Source organism: Watersipora subatra, chromosome 3 (genome assembly GCF_963576615.1).
Source record: "Watersipora subatra chromosome 3, tzWatSuba1.1, whole genome shotgun sequence".
NCBI classification, from domain to species: domain Eukaryota; kingdom Metazoa; phylum Bryozoa; class Gymnolaemata; order Cheilostomatida; family Watersiporidae; genus Watersipora; species Watersipora subatra.
In genome coordinates, this window is record NC_088710.1 from 16,122,630 (window position 1) to 16,148,159 (window position 25,530).

General features: G+C 36.0%; 1 protein-coding gene across 1 annotated transcript; it reads right to left on the reverse strand.

Annotated features, from left to right (window-relative positions):
* Window positions 1-20: 20 nt before the first annotated feature.
* LOC137391269 (neuroplastin-like) lies at window positions 21-23,820 on the reverse strand. The gene is made up of 7 exons (XM_068077684.1): window positions 23,706-23,820; window positions 18,926-19,127; window positions 16,436-16,624; window positions 13,989-14,183; window positions 9,028-9,081; window positions 2,925-3,170; window positions 21-455 (listed from the first exon to the last, which is right to left on the reverse strand). The coding sequence occupies exons 1-7, from the start codon at window positions 23,715-23,717 to the stop codon at window positions 43-45; spliced, it is 1,311 nt and encodes a 436-aa protein (XP_067933785.1). The 5' UTR covers window positions 23,718-23,820; the 3' UTR covers window positions 21-42.
* Window positions 23,821-25,530: the final 1,710 nt, after the last annotated feature.

The following is a 25,530-nucleotide window of genomic DNA, read 5'->3' on the forward strand; positions in this document are numbered from 1 at the left end:
CTGTAAAGTTCCATAACAGCAATGCTGTTTTTTCTGTGCTCCTTAAATGACGGTTTGTCGCTCTGGAATAGCCTCTTCATCATTCTTACATGAATGGTGAGACCGAGGACCAGCAATGAGAGTCAGCGCATCTTCTTTCATATCTGCTTTGGGCAGCGCAGGATGCTTCGTGTTCAGTTTCTCTCCAAAGACAATGCAGGCGCCTAACAAAAGAAGCGATCCAACGATGCCACTCATAGGAACAACAAACGCGTATTTGTATCGTATCCTAAGATAGTAGCCTGACTGATCCTTGCCAAGTGCATTCTCAGCTTGGCAGCGGTAGATGCCACGATCGTCAGTGCTGCTTAAATCTCTTACAGTAAGGGAAGATCGCACACGTGCGTTATAGCCATTCACTCCGACCCTGCTGTCCATGAGGATAGCATATTTATCTCCGTCATGCTCAACATCTTCTGCAAACATTATCAGCAGAGATAATTGCATACTGAATATGCTATGCATACATATTGTGTCCAGCCTTTCCCTGATATAAGTAAACCACATGAACTGTCTGAGTAAATTACAGCCCTGTAGTTATGGTGCGTTTACACTGGCCGATTTTGTCACCGATTTTGTCGTGCACAGACAAATTTGATGAGTCGGTGTCGGTAGGTGTGAACAGAAAAATCGGTGTCGGCACCGATCTGAAAGTCGGTGTCGGAGCTACCCAGCAGTGCCCGGTTGCACCGACAAGTCGGACGCTCATCAGCCAATCAGAAGCTAGGAGCCTCTGGTTAAATGAGCCTAGGCTTTAATGACAGTGCTAAGTTTATGAAACGAAAGGGCTAGGTTTAATGAGAGGCTAGAAGACTGTCATTAAACTTTCCCTCGTTCTCTTTTTAATAGTGAACCAGCATGGCTAGCAACGATGTGAACGCGAGAGTACCAAAAAATCAAGTTTTTTTCTTTAATTTAAATTAATTAAAAGTGAATAGCCAGTTGTACGACTACTACTAGTTCTACTACTAGTACTACTGTAAATACAACTGTAAAGAAATTTGCCGGCCCTTACTTGGCACGATTTAGATTGTCATACAGAAATAAATTGCGTGTGATTTCATTCAATGTTTTATTAGCGAAGGAAATTCACTAGCTGAGGAGCGTACGGCCATTTGCTCTGTCTACTAAGTGAGCGTTGCTCCCTTATATACAATAAAATTGCCCGTTCCGGCTAACGGGACCGAGTGAGAACACCGGCTAGCAATGTTTAAATGGCCAATAATTAGGCCCGCTAGTGCGTTGATATGACAACATAAACGACGACAATTGATAGCATAACGAGTAACAAGGCCAACAATAAAAAGGCAATAAAGAGAGAATAAAAAGGACAACTCATATAATAAAATATTTACAGACATATAAAATATATACAAACAAATAATTACAAGAAGTGTAAAGTGTTGGCCCGACGTCCATCACACTACTACTACCACAAATATACATTCACCATTCAATCTTCTTCATTATTCATTTTATTTATTGTAATTACTCGGACGAAAGAACTGTACGTACAGTTCTTTGCTTGGATTTTCATTGCCTCATCATTCATTCATTGCTTGGCATTCAGTAGTTGCTTCTAGCAGTAGTAGTAGGAGCAGTAGTAGTAGTGTAGTACTAGTATATAATTTTCCACATCAAGCACGTTGATTTTTATGTGTACTCGTCTTCGCGTGGTCGGGTGAAGGTCAGAACGGCGAAACGCTGTGATTGGCTGTTGGTACCGACAAAAATCGTTTGATCGTTGCAATGTAAAGTGGGAGTCGGTGTCGGCACCCATACGTGAAATGTCGGAGGTACCTGTCTGAGTCGGGGTATTGGCACCTAATCGGAGTCGGTGTCGGCCAGTGTAAACGCACCATTATACAATTACATATGACCTTGACCTCAGACAATTATTAAGGAGAATATACCAAATATTGGGTACATAATATTCAATAACTTAGGTTCAGTCAACCTTTCAATTCTAAAAACATAATCTCATGACATCTGGTTGTGAATAAAAAAACTAGTTCATGCTTCCTACTTAAACCATAACTGTCACATACAACTTTTATCGTATTTACTAGGTGAGTCAGACACGCTGATTTCGCAGTTACGCAGTTTTAAGTTACGTAGGGATGTTTAGACCGATTTAGAATAATAGAGATGGGTGTTTTAAAATCCATTAATCTCTAAATTCAGCCTTAAAAATAATCTCAGTCTTTTCTAAAAAGTAGAGTAGCTATTTAACATTGCATATTTAAAAAAGCGCGATAACAACGCCAGCTTGTGATAAAACCACGCTTTTTGAGCTCATTTTTTTCAGCGTCCAGCCTATTTAAACATCATGTAACAAGCTACGAGCAATTTTAAATAGTTTATATACCTTTCATAAAAGACTGCGATTATTTTACAGGCTGGATTTAGATAATAATGGGTTTTAAGACACCCATCTCTATTCTTCCTAATCAGACTAAACATTCCTAACTTCCGTTCCTGCAAAAGCTAGGTTTCGTCACATATTTATGGGCGGAGCTTGTAATGCCGACTGTGTTGCTTTCAAAATGGATATTGAAACGCTTTAAAAAAGCTTAAATGACTTTGAAGGTTAGTGGACCAATCTTTATTTTGAGTACAAAATCGGAATCGGCGTGGCTGATTTACCTAAATACTTCGATAAAAGTTATATGTGACAGTTATGGTTTAATGCTACAACAAGACATGCATGCTAAAAACCTATTTTCAACAATTGATGCTGAAACGGTAACATCAACTTTGCCAACCAAGGTCAAAGTGCTGGAGAGGTGATTTTTGTCATGAAACTACCTATACAGCGCAGAGCCATGATTTCCACTAACAGTAATATTTATGCACGATACTTGGAGTGAGAGAAGAATCCTTACGAAATGGAGAAGAGCCAATCACTGATACCGGCTGAGACTTTCGATGACGAGAGAAAGCCCAGAAAAGGCTGGGGACCGGGTAGCCATCAACTAGACATACTACATCGACTTTGTCCCCAGAAAGATACTGGATTGCACCAACGGTATGCACAGTCACTGTAGGCTTGGAATATATCTTAACAGGAATGGTAGCGTGCAACGAACGCATTGATTCAGTTTGCAGCTGGATATGACAGCCATAGAGACCTGAGAGATAAAATGTTTTCATAATAAAAGCACCACATGGTCAGTAACAAATGACAAAATAAACTTAGTTTTATCACAGATGTTTTCCACTAGTTTGCGAAGGACTGTAAGAAGGCAATTAAAGTCATACATCGACATACGACTGCCCGAACATAAGAAAATTTTGAGACATGAACAAATTTTTAGCAAGTTTTTGCCTTGAGATAAGAGAAAAATTCGAGATACAAGTTAGCTCTCGATGCGGCCGATGTATTGGGTGACCGAGCACAAAATCAGCATCAGTGAAATTCCTCGTTGAGTTGGCTTAAAATAGCGTTAGAGAGGCCGATTAAAAGTAAAAGTGAGGTAGAAAGAGCCAAGCTGAAAGATAACACAAACTTTTAAATGAAGACAAAAATAGAATTACCGTAAAACCCCTACTTGAACACCACCCCTATTTGACCACCACTATAGGAGAAAGGTTGAAAAATAGAGCGCCACCCTTCAATTGAACCCCATTTCATTTTGACTGCCACTTTGATATTCTTTGATCTTTACGAACCCATAATAGCAAGTGATCAGTAGAAAAGTGTCCACAAAATGGTACTATTAATTACTCGGTTACACCAATAACAATTAATTCTTTTATTGTTTCCATTCGTACCGAAGTCCTTTTTCCAACTCCAAAGCCTTTTTCATTACAACATTGAAATCAATGCCATAGCAATAATTAACTGTACAGTTCATATAAAAAACGGTTTACATTTACGATGGTATATGAACAACTAGGTTTAGACTAAAAGTTTTGCTCTGCTAGAAATTTGTTTGACCGCTAATACCGATTAGTTCAGCAGTGCAGAAGATGATTTGAGGCAAGACATTGTGGAAGATATTGGACATCCAGAAGATGTTCGTTTTATCGAAACAATCAGAACGCAACTGGGCGAGCAAACGATGCGAATAATTTTGTTTCAAGAATGTTAATTTTCGTTTCTGTATGCATTAGTATGGTTCGTTCATGCCGCTTGTTCTTGAATATATATTTGTAGCATTGATAGATTATTATTATATAATTTACAAATTGCAGATTTATAGTATATTATTTGATATGCTTACATTTATCTTAACTCGGCTTACAATGGATCGACGCTCATAACTCCTCTACTATTGCACATGAAAAGCTAGTTTTTGCTGCAAACTCTAGCAAACATATCAATGAATGCAATGAGCTTTTATGCAACATTGTTAAATATACATGTAGTTATTAAATAAAATATGCCTTTAAATTTAGAACTAAATAAAGCATTGCAAACAAACTCCAATAAACTGCACAGCAGGGCACAGGCTATAATATCACAGATTAATTGCAAGCAATAGGTATCAACTGGTAGAGATATTTCTCGGATTCCCAACGCAAACATGTATTTATTTTAACATCTACGTCAAGTTGGAGGTACCCTACATGATGAATTTATTCGCGGAGTTATATTTCGCGAAAATTGCCATTTCATGCATATTCGTGGATTAATTTATTCGCGGCTGAACATTGTCACTCTCTATGAAGAGTTAACTTTATTGCGTCTAGCAATAGAGTTAACCCTACACATGCGCACATTGCGTGTTCCGGTTTCTATTTAGCTTACAACTACGGGTCGATCGTGCGAAGCTATAAATTTTTTGCTGCGTTCAGAGGTTTTCACGAATCTTCATAGAATTGGAGGCCTTTGATGAACCAACAACTTGAGGTAAGTAATGAGTTTTTTCAAAACAATTTACTAAATTAGTTGAATTTTACTTTAGTTTTTCGGTAAAATGCAATATTTATTTTTTCCATCCCTACCGCTTTGTTATTTGTTTTAGTGTGAGAGAGATTTTTCATCATACACGTAGGCACCATGACTGCAAGGATGGTAGATGTCATTCTTAGAAGATCACCAATCATTCAGGGAGGTCTTGAAATTAGGTAGAAGTGACCGCAGCTGCTAACGAGAAGAATATATCTGTTTTAAAAAAGTAAAAAAAACGTCTTTACGACAAATTTTTGGCCAACCGGCAGAACTTTGCAATAGTAAGCCACGAGGAGCGTTCTGATGATGAATTCCTTACCAGCCATGTAGTAGCGAGAGAATCGCCTTTAACATCTACCCAAGACAGTGACAGCGATATAGAGCTGCTATTACTAAAAGAACTAGTCAGGGAGCACCATTACACGCTAGTATTCACTTATCAAGAGTACCAGTTTAATTTTATTGCTAGACAACCGCCATTTGGGCTAAACTGTTTATATTTACTCTATTCATCGTTTGCAAAATATTATTTGTATTTGAAATATTTTATTTGTACACTCAAGTTTGTAATAAATTATAATATTATAATTATTATAAATATAATATACATGAAATATATAATATAATCATGTTTGCTGCAGCGATATCAAGGAGTTGTTGTTGATGAAGGGGTCTAGGCTGACTGGTTGCTTCTCTGCCAATATTCCTGCCTTAATGAATATTACTACTTGTCTCTAGTTTTCGTAATCGGAATAAGTTATATTTATTTGCAATCTGCAGTAAACACAAAAACGAAAAAATATTAATAAATGTTAAGGAAGTACAAAAACAATAGCTGAAGTATTTAATGAAAGCGATCAGTTTTAAAAAAAAGAATTAACTAACACAGTTAATTATGGAAAAACGCATCTGCATTGCAAACCAAATACATACCATAATGTGCAGATCAGAATCATTATCGTCCTCAACTACGGTATAGAGATTGATGGAGTTGATTTCAATGTCAAAAGAACGTAGGAGAGATTTTTGCGATGACTAAGCCATGCTGCATATCTTGTGAAAACCTTGAAAAATTTTGTAAAGATGTTCGATGCAATGGCAATAAAACTTGAAGCCACGGCAATGATTTTAAAGAAGTTTTGGAACTCAGCTACGTTTAGTACTTCTGCCTAGCGGCTATTTTTGCAATGACGCTATTCTGCATATCTTGTGACAACCTTGAATAATTTTGTAAAGAAATGTGATGCAATAGCAATGGGGTTAACTCAAAACCCCAGCAATGGTTTTAAAAAGGTTTTGGAACTCAACTACGTTTAGTATTTATGCCTAGCGGCTAGTTTTTAATTTTGAGGCAGCAGTTATTCTCTCTTGTGATTAAAAAGAGAACTAATTTTTCACGGAATTCAATAATTCGCGGAGTTGATTGTTCGCGAAATCGCGAATTTTTACAACCATTGAATATTTTCATCCTGTAGGGTAAGTTATAGCATTGCATTGAAAAGGATTAACATTGCTTCACTCGAAGAAGAGTGCAAAAGATAAGTGACATTCGCTTCGCCCGTAAAAGGGTTAAATTAATTAACAAGGGTTAATTAATTCTGACAAGCTATTTGAAAATTAATACAATGCCAGTCTCTATTTGAACGCCACCTCTATTTGACCGCCACAATGGAGAAAGGATTGAAAAATAGAGCGCCATGGCGTTCAAATAGATGTTTTATATTAAGTTTGGTGCAAAATTGAAAATTCTTTTTAAGTTTTTGTGGTAAGCCAAAATCATTCAAGCTAAATTCAAAGTTTATGTTATGATACGTAACGTCACAAAAGTGAAGCATACTGTTGCCGTGAAATCTCTCTCAGACCTAACATCGTTACATTTTATTGCAAATCATACCACTGAATAGATATTTGTAACTTTGTGAGCATAGGTGAATTGTAATGATGAAAAGCGCATTTTTCCTGTCAATTCCTGTTTTAGATGCTTTTTTCAAAGGGTGGGAGCGGATTAGTGCTGCACGATAAAACGATATCATTCGATGTGACGATATATTTCAGTGGATGATTTTATATTTGGTCAGTTTTTAAATCGATATGAATATCGAAGCTGATATTTTATCGCTATATCATTCATTTATTACTGGATTTGTCCACTCTCCTCATTGTAAAGAGGGGACAACTCCTGTTTTTCAACCGATATTAAAGGTTGACTTGCAACAAAATTCACATTACAGTTATTTACATGTAGTATCAAAAGATTCACCATGTCTCACTCTGTTGTGTTGTAGGTGCAAAATACGTGAAAATTTGATTACAAGCTCTTAAAAGTTCAAAACGAACAGTTAATCGCCGCCATCACGAGACCGCCGTAGATTAGAATCTCTTTCCAACACGGCTCAAATGGGACGTAGTTGTACAAGATGGCTTCTGTTTACACTTTCATGCAACCTCATTCGTCGAAATATGTTCACAAATATACTTCACGCATTCAATAAAACCATGTCTATTGTTCTTACGCATCTATTTCATCATAATTGTAATGCTGTCATTTTGAGCACTGATATCTCAAAACCCACTGTAAATATTCGTTTAATTTTTTAACCTTAGCTCGAAGCAGTGCATATCATTCTCTGATAAACATGACGAGCCTGTTGGTCACTTGTGATAATCAAAAAATGCTGCAGAAATTATTCGCACTGTTTGGCAGGAAGTATGGGTCACATGATCAGATTACGACTAGTAATCTGTAAAGTAAACTGTAAAGTAGCGAGCATCTATATTTGATACGGGGTCACCGGTAAAACCCGAAGTGTTTGTCATATGCTAGTGCTACGAGAAGTTTTATATTGAGCCTTTTATTGGCCTTTCAATTTACGTAAGAACATCACGTGACAGAACAACAACCAAATGTAATGACTACGTCAAAGAAATAAACTGATTTCAATCTACTGCAGTTCGTGATGGCGGCGATTAACTGTTTGTTTTTGAGCTTTTAAGAGCTTGTAATCACATTTCCACATATTTTGCACCTACAACACAGCAGAGTAAGACATGGTGAATCTTTTGATACCAAATAACTGCCATGTGAATTTTGTTGCAAGTCAACCTTTAACCAATATTCTTTCATATCGTTCATGTTAGAGCCTAACACTATATATCGATAGAAGACAACTCCAATGTTTGATATTTTTCAATATTCGATATATTTAGAGACCAAATAATCAAATGTACATGCAAAGATATTGTGCAGCACTAGAGTGGATCAATTTATATTTCGTTATTTTATATAAGAACTATTGCTTAGAGGTATGAGATAATTGACATATGAGATCTATCCCGGAATGCATGAAGCTAGTATGCCAAGGTATGACTGTATCCTATAATAACTATTTCTTATTGGTACAATTTTAAATATGAGGTAATTACTCAATAATATCTGACACTAGTCTTGCCTGTAGAATGTGGTGCCTGCATCTACATGGTGAATCGTATGTCGTGTACAGTCGTATGTTTCAGGCTCAAAATATTGAGATTGAAGTTGAATTATAAACTGAGAGTCAATCAAGAACATTTGGATTTATCTTCTTATTATAATATATATCAAATTCATGCAATAAATATAATAAGTTTACAAAGCAGTTTAAGTATTCCGGTCTTAAAATCATGACTCATACTTTACAAATTAGTTTCTACTATGTAGAATTTTACTTTTTGCAAGGACACTGGTTCCGATTAGCCGATGAAAAATGAAAGCTCAGATAACTCCATATGAAACAGCTCTTATGCTACATAATTAGTTGACGAACCGCATTATAAAAGTACCGATATAATTTTTTTAGATATCAAGCATTAACTTCTCTAAGCAATATCATCATACTACTATAAGTCTGCTTGAACAAATACTGGCAAAATTCTAAAAGCAAACAAAGACGAAAAGCAACATTAATTTGTACATGTATAAACCTGTGCGCAATCCTTACACTGTAATGCATTGCATGAACGATACAAAGAATGATAAACAATGGAGATATATAGGAAGAGGGGGATCTAACTACTTTACAAGAAACAGAGAGTAATTAGTCTGATATAATTACCGGAGTGTGCCGAGAGGGATGCAGGGATGCCATGAGTGTACCTCTTGCTGTCCTCTAAAATAACATAAGGCTATAAATATAGAATGGCCTTAATCTTAAAAAAGCTATGCTGTAATACCTGTATGGAAGGAGGAAGTTTAAGAGACAAAAGTGACCATCTAGTTCAAGCTTCAATTTTTCAGATAAGACTAGGTGACCATTTTAGTAAGATTGTCCAAACAGTTTCAAAAAAGGTTTTTGGTCTCATATGAAGTATTACATGTATATACATACCAACAGCATTTTCAGAGTGAGGACTCACTGAGCTCTTCACGACCAAAAAATCTTGCTTCAGCATTTATCAAGCAATAGAGGTTTCCAAAAGCGTATACTACTAAATTATTGGCGAAAATAAGAGACCAATTCAATTTATCATCTAATGAAACTAATAATAATTCGCCAGAAATAACAACGAAAAACGGTTGAATCGCCAAAATTGGCAAAGAATTTGAGCTTAAATATATTTAACTATGATATGATAATTCACTAGCCGTTACAAACCAAGCTTAGGAAAGTCCTACAATCGGTAAACAGCATCAGCTATGCTAGTTTCAGGATGAAAGTTATATGAAGACATGAAATGGCAGTCTGCCTCTTGTAGGTCAATAATCTGAGCTCCTGGATTAGTTTCTTTCCACCTCAAAAAATGCCAAGTAAATTAAAATACTCTTAAATGATATAAAATTTAAATTACCTTCAAAATAAAAACTAGTTTTAAAATTCAAGAATATAAACATTTCTAGTTCAGGGGTGGCCAACATATAGTTTGTGGGCCAAATGTGGCCCACTTGCCTATTTGGAATGGACCATTTGATTGCACTAATTTTCGCAGGTGAAACCCACTGGATTTGTTCTGTATAAGTTATGTGCTGCATAATTATTGTAAGCATTCAAAAATTCTGCATCACATGTTATAATGTTTTCACCAAATCTACAGTTATACATTGCAGTTATACAGTTACATCACCTCTTCCTGCATGACACATTTAGTAATGTTCTTATACAAGTAATTTCAACGGCATTTCATTGGCTAGTAACCCTCCTGTGACCTACCTATAAATATGCTGAAAACTCGGTTGTGTTTCATAGATTTTAATTAATCTGTAAAATGGACATATTGATAATGGCTAGCCCAGAAAATAATCAGAATTTACAGTCTACTATTCAAATATTTGATGATGCCTGGATGATGGGGTTTTTTTTATACTGGGTTATATTAAACCTCAGTGATTAATATGCCATGATACAGTTGCTGTTATCAAGGCAACTAACATTCAGGGACCACAATGCTAAGTACAGAGAGAAGTTTGATCATGTTTCTACTAGGTTTTTAAGAAAGAAAAGATAAAGTTTGAGAATGAATGACAATTATGTCAGCGTCTGCGATGTTACAAAACTTCACTTCACTGGAGAAGAAAGCTACAGTCTTCGTTTCGTGTGTCCGGTTGCTTGCAGAAGCTATGGCACCACACAGTCATGCTGGTCTAGTAAAGTCTTGCATGTTGTAAGTTGCAAAGACAGTGTTTCCGGACAAAAAAGACATTGTTGACAAGCTGCAATCAGACCTTATCTCAGCCAACATGTGAAAGGGGCATAGATGAATTAGCTGATGACCTAGTAAGGCAACTACATGCAAAAGTGTGTGTAGCACATGCATATGTTGAACTGCACAATGGTATTCATTAGTCCTAGTTGAGTCAATAGATATGTTGGAAGTGGCATAACTAGCCATAGTTATCAGGTAAATATTTTTTATTTTCATGATTTGTTACAGACAAACAAAATTTTGCTGCAATATTTATGGACATGGTTGTGAAATGCAAAATATCAAAATGCATTAAATAGAGACAGCTGCATATGTTAAATGTTTGTAAAATATTGTTTTTGTTTCCAATATTTGCAAGACCCTTGTTTTAAGATACTTTATCGGAGAAAGATTTGTAGAGGAACTGTCAACTCTTGTTGACATTGAAGGAGATACAACAGGATCTACAATACATACAGTTACATTGGAGAAACTAAGAGAAGCAGGACTGTTTCTTACTAATTGTGTTTCTGTTGCCACTTATGGGGCACCAGCAATGACTGGCAAGAAGTGGGACTGTTAGGGCAATTAAAACCGACTCAGCCAAAACTGCTAGTCTTCCAATGCATAATTCGTCAAACACTGCAGTGTGGCAAGCTCAGTAGAGATTTCCTCATGTTGATGACAGATGCAATGAAGATGATCAACTACCTCAAGAGCAAATCAGCACTTCGTCACAGGAAATTGAGACAGTTTCTAAGAGATATTGATGCCCAGTATGATGAGCTTCTCACCCACAACAATGCGTAGTTGGCTCAGTAAAGGAAATGCTCTCAGCAGAATATGACAGTCATGAAAAGACTTGCTTGTGTTTCTTGAAACATGTGACTGAAGCTCTGAGATGTTTGTTAACATGCTAAAAAGTGAAGACCCCTGGTATGGTTTTCCTGGTTGAAAAGGGCAGGCATCTCAACACACTCAATGTCAAACTGCAAGGGATGGACAAATCAATAGTTGACCTTCCTTCAGCTGTGAAGTTATTTGGTGTGCAGCTATCATTATTCAAAAGTGACATCTGAGCAGATATGCTGCACTTTCCTTGCTTCAAGTTACTGCAAGATGAAAGGGAGGACAAAACTGTCCAGCGTTACTGTGACCGCTACTCCAACCCGAGTCAGGAGTTTTCAAGGCGTTTCGGTGAGTGATAAAATAGCAAGGTTGACTCAGCCTATAAAAGCGCCTTTGATTGCTAGAATAACTGATGATTGGGCATTGGTCAAAGGTAAACTTTTTATTGACTTCCCAGTGGCTGCCATGCAGATGGAACTATGTGACCCGCAAGCTACAGAGAATGTCTTGACCCCAGAGTTTTGGACTGAAGCTGCAACAAATGCATTGTATCCTAGCATGACTCAGCTAACACTTGTGGGCTGTGAACAATATTCTCATAAAGATATCTATGACAGGCTGCATTTTCCAATATGAACCTAATCAAATCTAAGCGATGTTCTGTTCTCATGGAAGACAACCTTTATCAATCAATGAGATTAGCATGAACTCAGATAGAACCTGACAACAAAAACATTTTGTTGTCTGGTTCCATCGAGGTTAATATACATACTCTTTTACAAACTGCTCAAACACAACCGCACTGCAATTACAGCAATTATGAACACGTCTGATGTCATAACAATTTCAGTAAATGGCAACTACTTTAGTAATGTTGACAGTTGATCAAACTGCAAGGAGACCAAGTCAATAGAGCTACGAGACATTCACTCCATAAAAATATGCAACCTTAAAGCTGATTCTTGGCTCTATGAATATAATTTTAGCCAAACTCGAATGATCTTTCTAGGAATAATAGCCTCAGTTTTCTTAGTCAAAAACTAGAAATAAAATTCATTAAACTCATCGGTTTAAGAGAAGGTCAGCTTCTTAAAATTAATTTCAATCGAGAGTCGAAGAAATATTCTATGAAAAAAAGTCGCATGTTTTTATTTGACAAAACACTGTTAGAATGTTTTTTTCCAGATGCATATGAGCTACTAGGGAGTTTTGACGTGTTTATGGACATTTATCTGAAGTTTAGACTGGATTGAGTACTCAAACCCAATTTCATCCTAGTCATTAGAGTTTTGGTCTAAGTCCGTACCTTGTGTGCACTACATTAATGTGTATGTAAACTATGTATAATAACATGCTTGATGTATTTTAGTATATATGCACCATTTATGATAATTTATATTCTGTTTGAAAGTAAAATATACTCATTGTTGGTGTTCATTACCTGTGTCACTATTGTTTTATATGAAAATACAGGTACTGTAGTTATACAAGCGTAAAACTTCTGGCACACCTGCCTGCTTGACTTCTAAAAAGTTTGGACACCCCTATTCTAGCTTGTGATTAGGGTGATAAATAAGGTAGAATGCAGTAAAAATGATGAGACAGCAAAAGGTTGCACGGCCAATGTTATGTCTTCTATTCCTGCTATGAGAAATATAAATATCACATATAATATTCAGTTATGAACTTTGTATGACACTTGGTAAAATTCCACTATGATTCCAATTTTTAGTATAATCTCAATCCATAATTATATATAAATCTCAAAGTTGTCTTTTGTTAGTCTTCTATTGGTCTTCTGTTTGTCCACATGTCAAGTTATAACAATTTAAATATCTAGCAATGAAAAATCTACTCAGCAGAGGATTTGATCTCGGAAACCTCAGGATTAAAGATCAGTGATCTACTTCACTACACTACGATCGTTCAACTGACCATGGTGATGGATGATTGTAATGACATTCATTGCATCAGTTAAAATATTCGCTATAATATAAATCTAAGCGCTTATAGCACTTAGGTTTATTAATTAACACGATTGATCATTGCGCGTAACGTTACGATTATTAAGCTGGTTTCAAACACGGCTAATATTTTAGTGAAGAGTTAGACTACAAGCTTACGAGGTAAGTTACTCAATTTCATTGGGTAATTATTTTATTACCTATGCAGCGTTGGATATTCAGCTAGTTTTCACTATAATAAGAGCCGTGCCCATCCGAGGCAACGGTTGAATGTGAGGGAAAAAATATTACATCACACAAAATTCAAACCTAGACATTCAGCTTAGCAGCCTGTCACACTCCCATCTGCATCACTCTGGCCACCTTGCTGAATCTTGAAATAATTGTGAAGATACTTATAGTCGATGAACTCTCCCGGCACACCAAAGAACAGGGTACCAGTTTACTGTAATTACTGAAAAATTATGCTTGTACTATTTTATCTGACAATATACTACACAAATGTAAAAAATTTCTTGTGGGCTAATTGTTTAATGCTGGAAGACATTGTAAACTTGACTTCAACGAAAAAATGATCAACTTACCTGTAGCGGAAGCTGTGAGAGTTATCGTGGAGGTGAGCTCATCATAACTTGTCACCACTACATCCTCATTCCTGCTCGAGTTAATGGGCAGGTAGGAATCACGGCTAGTTCCTGTGTGGATTGCCCAAAACATGTCCTCTAATGTCTCTCCTTGACCCATGTAATACTTACACCAGAGAGTGAACGACTCCGCTTCTAAAATGTCAGTGGTTGTTTTTTATTGCAGACTATGTAGTTGGGAATATGGACAATGCAAAATAGTGGAAAAAATGCATCGGAACCAATAATGACATACTAACTATAACATGCATAATTATTCAGCTATAGAAAATGCATTATAACTTTTGAGTTGTGTTCTCATGTCAGTTGAGTACAATACTTTAGAGTTACATGTACATGTATGTTCAATTGTATTCTCTGCTGTACCCATAGAGTTATCTTCTCTTAGAGTGATAACAGTGCCTTCAACAACACGAGCGTTTCTAGTACCAACAAGGAGCGTTTAGGCCATGCCCTTTCTTTGTGCTAGTCAATCGTAGTGATTGACTAGATCAATAACATCAGCCATGAGAATGGTTAAACAATGATCATGAATTTCCACAGTTAAGATAGTAATTATTGTTCATATTAAAGAAATGATGATTATAGTTTATTACTCTAATATATGCTTATTATTTAAAGCAATTCCATACCTACATGACTTGCAAAGGCACTGAATAGATAGTGTTAAGTAAGTGAGTTAATGCAATCAGTTACTCATAGATAAGATAGATAGTCATACTGGGGTTCTATTACATTGGTGTGATGGGAAGCTAATCGACTGCCATCAACTGCTGCCATACTACCCGAATGCCCGGTGCATGTATAATAAAAAAGTTTTTGCACAAAAAATATAATTTTAATCAACATATACAACATCTACTATTCTGTCTTTTAAATGAAGGTGTTTATTTCTGTGTACTGTTTTTATTTCTGTTTAATTCATACTGTGTGGCTCAAGCGCCTACTACAGCTCTATACCGGGTGCAATAGTCTTGTTGGCTATGTGAGTTTAAGCATTTTTCTTTTGGCCGACAATTCTAGCATAATGCTAGCTGAAATGTCTAGCATGAAGCCATGAAAGATTGGCATATGTAATGAGTATGTGCATAATTGATTCCATAGTATAGTCAGTTGAGCGGCGTAGTGTATTGGATAAATGTCTGTCTGCACAACTGCAGGTTCAACATTCAAATCCAGTGCGAAGTGGAATTTTTCTTGCTAAAACTTTGTTGCTAAAACTGGACACACGGACAGGCAGACCAACAAACACTGAGATTTATATATACTGTATATAGAATGTCATAACAAATTTATAATATATACAAACGACTAACTTTCCCATCATGGAAGCCAAATTGCATACCTCTAATTTGATTGAAAAACATATTTTACAATTGCAAGTAATTTACAAATCACTTAAACGCAAACATATTTCATGCATTTGTGACGCCATTGGATTTATAATAAATTCTACTAGGTGGTCATAAACATGAAATAGATTTAATGACCACCTAATATGTTATTCGAGTTTAATCTATACCTTTTTACAAACTGCTCAAACACAACCACAATGCGATTACAGCCATTATGAACAAGTCTGATGTCGTAACAATTTTAGTAAATGGTAACTATGTACTCTAGTAATATTGACAGTTGATCAAACTGCAAGGGGACCAAGTCAATAGAGCTATGAGACATTCACTCCATAAAAATATGCAACCTTAAAGCTGATTCTTGGCTCTGTGAATATAATTTTAGCCAAACCCGGATGATCTTTCTAGGAATCATAGCCTCAGTCTTCTTAATCAAAAACTAGAAATAAAATTCATGAAACTCATCGGTTTAAGAGAAGGTCAGCTTCTTAAAATTAATTTCAATCGAGAGTCGAAAAAATTCTATAAAAAAGAGTAAAAAACACAGACATGTTTTTATTTGACCAAACACTGTTAGAATGTTTTTCCAGATGCATATGAGCTACTAAGGAGTTTTGACGTGTTTATGGACATTTATCTGAAGTTTGGACTGGCTTTCAATACATCAGAATTAAAATATTAAGTCGGAAAGCTGCGATGTCATGCAGACTGTTGCCATGATGAGACGGTGAAAGAGCAATAGCTTGACCTTGAAGTGTCAGCCAATGATTCCGGCAGCAAAGGGGCTAACTAAGCAATGAGACTAGAAATGAAAGAATCACAACTTCAAATATCAACATGACTTTGCCAAGACGATTTTACCCTGTAATGATTGTCTAGACGGCATTTGTCCAGTAACAAATTTTTTCAAACAATGACCAAAACAAACTTCTAGAAAAATCTAGAACTTCTAGAACGAGTCAACCAATAGTGGATGAGTCTAAATCTCAGCAAGTTGACAGTACCTTAGGATTTTAGAGACAATACACTCACTGGGATCAGTTGAAAGGGTGAAGTCACTCGTAGCAGAGGCATTCAACACATAGAAAGACAGTCGCTCTTGTGAGAGAGTAGCATAGTTAACAATTACTGTGAAGTTTGGTTTTTCATAGAAAACCCCATCATTTTTAAGAATAACTGTGCTGTTACCATTAGCTTGTGACTCCTCCACATACCAGCCACCTGCGACAGAAAAGTTATAACTCGTGCAAGTTTAAAAAAAAGGCAATATTGCTCTCAAGTCAAGATTAAGTTTCAAGACCTGATCAGACTAAATAAAGCTAGTATTATCAGACAATTTGCTGAGCCCAACAATATCGACACCGGATAAGATTTGACTAAATAGTTTTTAATTAATCTGACAACTTGCGATGCCTCAAATAATTGTTACTTCTTGAACAAAAATAGAAGCAAAACCATGTTTCAATTTTTTTTATAAAATATTCACTATATCACAACTTTACACAACCGTATGTTGACCACATTTATGCAACTGCAGCAATTTACAAGCATACAAAAATTTTTATTAACCAATAATCATCATAATAGAATAGACATTTAAAAATATAGGCATAGAAATAATAATATTATAATAATATAATAAATAATATTTAATTATTACTTGAAGATGAACGTACACAAATTTTTCATAGATTCTTCAGTTTCTGTATTAAATAAATATGATTAAAAGTAAGTCTATCATTAAAAATGAACTTACAAAAATTTTTGTAGATTTTGTCAGCAAGTATCGGTATCTTTCTACCACTTACGACTGTTTTTAGTGTTTGAGGTTCATCGCTATTAAAACGCTTGAAAGAAAAATGCGTGCGAAATGACATCCCTAGTTGCTATCATTGTGATAGTTGCTGTCGGCTATTACGTTCAAGTTAAAGCATTATGCGTCTCTATGCTGTTAGTCGCTTTGCAATTATAGATGTAATAATTGCACTTTTGAATGATCTGAGCATTTTAAGTTTTCATCAAGTTTTATTGATTTCATTCTTGAAGCATCCTGGCAATCATATTACCTCAAATACCAAAAACAATCGCATATGATAGAAAAATACTGATACTTTTTGATAAAATCTACAAAACTTGGTGTAAGCTCATCTTTAAAGGTTGACTTGCAACAAAATTCACATTACAGTTATTTGGTATCAAAAGATTCACCATGTCTTACTCTGTTGTGTTGTAAGTGCCAAATATGTGGAAATGTTTGTTTGTTTATTTTCATCTATAATATAACCACAAAAAATAACATGAAGAGTGTATCTAACAGTATAAAAAGACAAGAGAAATAGAAAAAAAATGTCACTCCAGGGAAGGTGATGATGAGGTCCCTGAGCGCAATAGCAAGGCTAATCAAGGCGCGGAACCTGAAAGTAGAGTCAGCAGAAGTATGTCTCGTTGGTTTAGTCGTCTGGTTGTCTGAGGTAGCGCTTCAGTTCATTTTTGAAAGAATTAGCATTTACAATTTTACGCAGTGTAACCGGTAGTAGATTCCATAGCAATGACTCCTGATAATCCAAACAACATTGACCAGCTTTTGATTTAAACAATGGTATTTCTAGATTTATGTGTGTTTGACGAGACAGAAATGTGATTACAAGCTCTTAAAAGCTCAAAAACGAAAAGCCGCCGTAGATTGGAATCTCTTTATTTCGATGACGTAACCACGAAATTTGGTTATCGTCTTGTCACGTATGTTCTCACATGAATTGAAAGGCAAATACAAAGCTCAATATAAAACTTATCGTAGTACTAGTTTATGACAAACACTTCGGGTTTTACCGAAGACCCCGTATCAAATATAGATGCTCGCTACTTTACAGTTTTGTTTCGGCCTGGTCTAATCGGCAAGTCGTAATCTGATCATGTGACCCAATACTTCGCAAATAATTTTTGCAGCACTTTTCGATTATCACAAGTGACCGACAGGCTCGTCATGATTACCAGACAATATAGACATGGTTTTATTGAATGCGTGAAGTATATTTGTGAAAATATTTCGACGAATAAAGTTGCATGAAAGTGTAAACAGAAACCATCTCTCACAACTACATCACATTTGAGCCGTTTTGGAAAGGGAATCCAAACTACGGCGGTCTCGTGTGGCTGCGATTTTCTGTTCGTTTTTGAGCTTTTAAGAGCTTGTAACCACCTTTCCACATATTTTGCACCTACAACACAACAGAGTAAGACATGGTGAATCTTTTCATATCAAATAACGGTAATGTGAATTTTGTTGCAAGTCAACCTTTAAGGATCTTTAATTATTAATTATATTTATTTAATACATAACCAGTCAAGTGTCAAGTTTTGTACAGCTCTGATGGCAATGGCTAAGAAGCTTATAATATATTAGAAAATGACTTTAACCTGGTAGAGTTCTTCAATTAACGTTCAACAAAAGTAAGAATCTTAAATTTATACAATTGATCAGCTAATAATAAGACTAACATTACAAATACATTGGATGCTTACCATTGAAGGTTTGCATTCCATTAGGCACCATCAGATCATTGTTTAAGTAAACCCTTATAGATGCCTGGCTTGCAGAATACTGTATTTCTGTGAACGTCTGTTCAAATTCTTGACCAGTAAAAATGACGTAGTCAGTTGCAAATATCACTGGAAGGAGAACGATCCACACAAGCAGTCCTGCATTGTTTCCACGCATACCAACCTGACATGTAAAATGAATGAAAACTCCATAAACGATTCATCTGTGACGTAAATTTAAGAATTTATTTAAGAAGTTGCGAACTTTAAAATCATCTTGTTTATTTTGAAATTGGCACTAAAATAGTATTTAGATTCGCTTCTTTTGCCATTGCTTGATGAAACAGATATAGAACGTGAGTATGGTATTAAGACAGCTCCTTATGCATAGTTAATATAACTTTTTATAATAACATAGTTTGAAATGTTTAAGTTCAATAAAAAGAATAAACCAATTAATTTAGAATTTTATTGACTTTTACAATGCTCACAGATATAACCATTGTTACTATGGCAACAAACAATTGTATGATTTAAGAATAAACTTCTACAGAAATTCAGTTCAGTTAGATTGCGTGTTATGATTGATTAGTATAAGCTGTTTGTGAAATTGAGCCATTGCAGAAAATGTTTTATATAACAATTACACTTAATCTCGCTTATGCCATGTGATTAAAATGCAGTGAACACATAAAACAATTCCGAGTTATATTCCTATGAAAATTCACTGTAATTTGCTGTTGCCTCATTGCCTGGAGATAATTTGAATGAGGTTAAGGGTGACCTGGCTCAAGTATATTACAAATACAGTCAAACATGGATAACTCGGCCACGGATAGCTCGAAAACATGGTTAATTCGAACGGTTTCTTTGGTCCGTTCCCACGTAATGATAAATTGCTATAGATAACTCGAACTCAACACTGTTAATTCGAACTGTTTTTTGCCCAACGGCTACCGAAACGGTTGTTATCGCTTTAGAAAATCACTTTATTCAAAGCCATAGAGGTAAACCTCATCTTTTCGTAATTCATAAGCGTTGTTATTACCACCATCGGCAAAATAATTTTGTCAACGACTTTTCTAAAGGTTTGGTCAAATTTGATTTATACTGCTATACGATTAATAGCATGGGCTTGCCGGGTCACGCGCGCAAGGATTTTCGCCACGCACATACAAAACAAAAACAGCATGTTGTTTTGTATGTGCGTGGCGAAAATCCTTGAGTGCGTGACCCGGCTAGCCCGTGACGAATAGTTTTCCGACGTTGATTCCGTGTTGAATCAACGTCGGAGTGTTGAATGTTTAAAACGTCTTAAAATTGTTTTTATTAAACGTATACGTTGTCATAGCTAAAAAACTATTCATCGTTTGACCTAAACACAGAATACGTGTGTACATTCAATAAGTATCCATTCAAAAAGCGTGAGTGATATACAATGTACCGTTAAACCTCGTAAAACTTTTAATTGAACTGCCTCGGAGTGTTGCTCTTAACGAATCCCAGGTAAAGTAAGGGATTTTTCTTTGGTAACTTTTTCTTGAAGTTGCATAAACTTCAAGAAAACTCGGCAAAATTGATCGTGGGTAAAACGCTCAAAAGAAAAAGATGTCTTTTCTTTTGAGCATTTCAACAACGATCAAGTTTTGCCAATATCAATCTAAAAAACGTCCTGGCAATAACATCACCTCAAACAACAAACCAATCTCAAGTGATAGAAAAATCTCTATACTTTTTGATAAAAACGTTTTAAACTTTACATTAGAAGCATTTAATTCGAAACAAGCCATTTGTGCTTTTGATTTATATTATAGTTTGCATATGTACATGTATCTACTAATAAATAAGTAAATACATGGACTTGTGACAGTGCTCTGATAACTTGAATGCTCTGATAATTCGAACACTTTTGCTTGGTCCCTTGAAGTTCGAGTTATCCATGTTTGACTGTATATTGGATAATGAATGCATTACAATCATGGTGGATCAAAATGTTAGTGTTTAGACTGGTGGGTAAAATTAATTTTGCTAAACTCTGTAAGGCGGCTGAGGTAGGCAAGGCAGTAACGTCTCTGCCTATGGCTTTCTTATATATTCTCTGTTAGCCTTGAATTTGCACGATGCTTGAGGAATGTTAGCATATCCTGTTTTTAAAACTGAGTTTGAAACAAGCTCCAAACAGGGTTAACTGGAAGAGTTACGTCCTGAATATGCCATTTTTTTCACTGTGATTTAAAGCTCCTGGTAGTTGACCAAGTGTCAAGGATGTTAGCTTTGTGATATAACAAGTAGGAATTTGTACTATTGTTGTTGTGTGAGCAACAAATAGGTAATTGTGTTTAAGTATGTTAGGTAAGTATGTTTAAAGGTTGACTTGCAACAAAATTCACATCACAGTTATTTGGTATCAAAAGATTCACCATGTCTTACTCTGTTGTGTTGTAGGTGCCAAATATGTGAAAATGTGATTACAAGCTCTTAAAAGCTCCAAAAAAAGCCGCTGTAGATTGGAATCTGTTTATTTATCTGACGTAATCATTACAGTTTGGTTATTGTCTTGTCACGTGATGTTCTCACGGGAATTGAAAGGCCAATAAAAACTCAATATAAAACTTATCGTAGCACTAGTTTATGACAAACACTTCGGGTTTTACCGAAGACCCTCAAATATAGATGCTCGCTATTTTACAGTTTTGTTTCGGCTTGGTCTAATCATCAAGTCGTAATCTGATCATGTGACCCAATACTTCGCAAATAATTTTTGCAGCACTTTTCGATTATCACAGGTGACCAACAGGTTCGTCATGATTATCTGACAATGATATGTTCAATGATATGACAATTCAAACTAAGGTGAAAAAGTTTAACAAATTTTTATGGTAAGTTATAAGATATCAGTGCTAAAAGTGACAGCATTACAATGACGATAAAACAGACGCGTAAGAACAATAGACCTGGTTTTATTGAATGCGTGAAACATATTTGTGAAAATAGTTCAATGAATGAGGTTGCATGAAAGTGTAAACACAAACCATCCTGTAACAACTACGTCCCATTTGAGCCGTTTTGGAAAGAGAATCCAAACTACGGCTGTCTCGTGTGGCTGCGATTAACTGTTCGTTTTTTAGCTTGCAAGAGCTTTTAATCACATTCCCATATATTTTGCACCTACAACACAACCGAGTAAAACATGATGAATCTTTTGATATCAAATAACTGTAATGTGAATTTTGTTGCAAGTCAACCTTTAAGTTATGATTACAAAAACTAGGTAATATTGGAGGTTTGAGTACATCCAAGTTGGACAAAAAAAGTTGAGTGTGCTGCCCGGACGATGGATTGGAGATGCCACATACCAGTGCAACTCTGACAGCTTATCCAACTCTAAAAAAGATGTGTGGATATACTTGTCCTGATTTTTTTTGATGCTTTTTGGGAACCAGTTGATAGAATAAAATTCACTATAATCACATTGTTGGCAAGTTGTCATTTCTGGTACCAAGAAATAAAATCAACATTTTTAAAGGAGAGCTTTTGATAATATGCAGTAAAGAAGAGAGCAAACCCAAAGACCTTGATGTGGACTGGTGGTAACTCACCAGTTAAGTGATTATAGGTGTATAGCAGCATAACTTGAGCAAAGTCTAAGGCGCCGATTACGACATCACCACCCCTAAAGTGAAATTGGTGCTCCTAACATGACAATGTAGTGTGTACTGAACATAACTCTTGGTCAGAAATTGAAAGATTAGTTTGGTTTCAGTTAAGGCAAATATATGAGGTTCATGTTTACTGAGCATACCTGCCAACTCTCACGCAGTGGGTGTGAGACTCACGCAATTGCCTCATGCCTCACGCATCTCACGCCCGTGTCACGCAATTGCCCCTTTTACCCGAGCAAACCTGTTTTTTTTGCCCCAATCTTCAAGTAGTAATCATATACTTACTACTAATAAACAACTAGGTATAAACCTATTTGTGGCATTTTCATCTATCAATAACTTCACGAAATGTGGTTTCCATATGGAGTTATAGGTATTATCTTTCGCTGTGGTGTTTTTATACGCTATAAGAATTTATCCCACTTATCAAATCATTGTGTTTTAATTGCCCCCAAAATAGACTCTCACTCCTTTCCCCCACTCCAGGGTTGGCAGGTCTGTTACTGAGGCAAAACTGAAGTTGGTGACTTGTGCAACTTATTCCACTACAACTCCAGTATAATGCATCAAGTAAAGGTTTTTATGCACTGTTTTGAAAAGTTAAAGTATAAGTGACTTTCTTTTGATAAGTTAGGTCAGAAATACTGATAGTGCCTGCTACATGGATACATGTCTATTCAACAATACTTTCGAAAATTTAAATTAATTTTCACGCTGAGCAAAATACTGTCCGATGGAAAGCGAGTACGAACAACTAATGCAGTATCTACAACAATTTTTGATCAATTTACTCCCAACTCTAAGAGATCGGAGCCTAAGTTACCTATCCAGTTATGTCCGCTCAACTACTGGCTGCTATCACCAGCGATCATAAATATTCTTGTTCAGGATTTCGATATTGCGAACGGTGAAACCGACATGGCTTTCCAGGTAACTACTGAGTACTGACTAGTCTGTTTTATTTCTGAATAACCCGAAAAAAATTTTTGCAGAAGTTTATAAAATAGTAGAGCGTTTTCTTAGTATTTCAAAAGACCTCCATTGTTAGGTTCTCTTGAGAACAGATAAAAAAACTTGAATTTAGCCGGTGCAAAGTATACCTTACAAATCATCGTCCTGGAGCATATATAATGTTGCTAAATAGTTATCATCGCAGTGTCAAACTAACGTTAGTAGCACAGGGAAGCTCAATGCCGCCTCGTCTCCCACGATCGGCTTGCAAGTCTGCTTCACGTATTTCCGGAACAGCGCACTAATTTAAACGATATCGAATTCGAATACAGTACGTACATTTATTCGAAAACCAGAGAGCTCGTCCCTTTTTACGTTTGTTTTACGACGGCATAAACATGCTCAAACAACTCGTCCATTTCTATGTAAAAGCTACGGTACGTGCACATACCTGCCAACTCTCACGCATTGGGCGTGAGACTCACGCAATCACCCCAAAGAAAAAATGAAAATGCGTGAGACTTTTGCCCCAATTTCCACAATTTTATATATACTATCATTGATACATCAATTGCCCCAAAACCAAATCTCACGCATTGCCCCACTCTTGGGTTGGCAGGTCTGTACGTGCATGTACGTTTTCTCCACCCAGTACGTACTTAAAACCAAAGTTGGCCAGTCAATCGTTTATCAACGTGAAATTTTCGCAAGTTGAAACGGTTTTTACTAAAACTACTCGGTCCCAGGCCAGTTCCAATCAGATTAAAAACCGAGTCTGATATTTTTAATAAATTACAAAAATGCACTAAAGCCTGTAACAATTACATATTAAACTAACATGAAAATAATGAGAATTGTCAGTTAGGGTATGTGAAGAATTGTTTTTTTGTTTATTGATTCATAGATGGATTATTTACATCGAGAAAACAACTCCTATTTAAGTGATATTGTTAACAATGATTATGCATCTCACCAATGATATACAGCTGTATATCTGGGGGGGGGGGGCTGTATATCATTGATCTCACCAATGATATACAGCCCCCATGTAGAGGCTGTATATCTTTGATCTCACAAACCTCTTTACTCTATTTACAGCTGTTTGAAAGACAGTCGACTGTTTTCCATTTATTCAAAATATCTTATTCTAATTCAAACTAGATGTCATGGTAGTCTTTATCTTTTCATTGATTTTATAATCAACTTAGAGAAGAAACTTTTTCTAAGTTGCTGTGGAAGCATTAAATATTACATTGAGCAACCTTACACATTTTTTGTGGGATATTTTTCTTTAGGCAGCTATTAAAATAACATGTACCAAGCTTAGTCAGTTGAAATGTAAATTTTTTTCTTATCGACAATGCATCAAGCATTTAGTTTGTAATTGCGTACATGCCACGGCTCACAACTAGATGTTTATCTGCATGTAGATGTAACCTATTAATTCAATACTTACTTATTTGTGCAATATTCTGCTACATGTCAGTACTTCAGGAAACTGCTACTCAAGAGTAACCTAATAATAAGTAATTACCCGCCTCATTTGGTAGGACATGATACTGGCCATGTACATATCTTATATATTCTTCTAAAGCCATATATATAACAGGCTTCAAATTCTAAGGCAGCTGCAACTGTCGCAGAAAAAGACCCACTATCCAAATTAATAAACAGCGTTCTCGGCTTACCTGGCTATAGAAATAGACTCTTTACCCATCTAGGCAATAGTTGGCAGCTTTGTCATTGCCTCTAGCAGATAACTAGCCAAATGAGCGGGTCATGTTTTTTGCTGTGGCTAACCCCAGCAAACCTCCATAATCTGAGCAACGCTCTGGTCTGCTGAGCATAATCAGTAGGCTCAGTCCGAGCCAATTTTCGTGTACATTCAACTGGATGTAGCTGCCACCTTCTAAGTGCATACAACCTTATAAATTAGCGAGTCAAGTTCAAGCCAAAGAACTACATCTAGAGCAA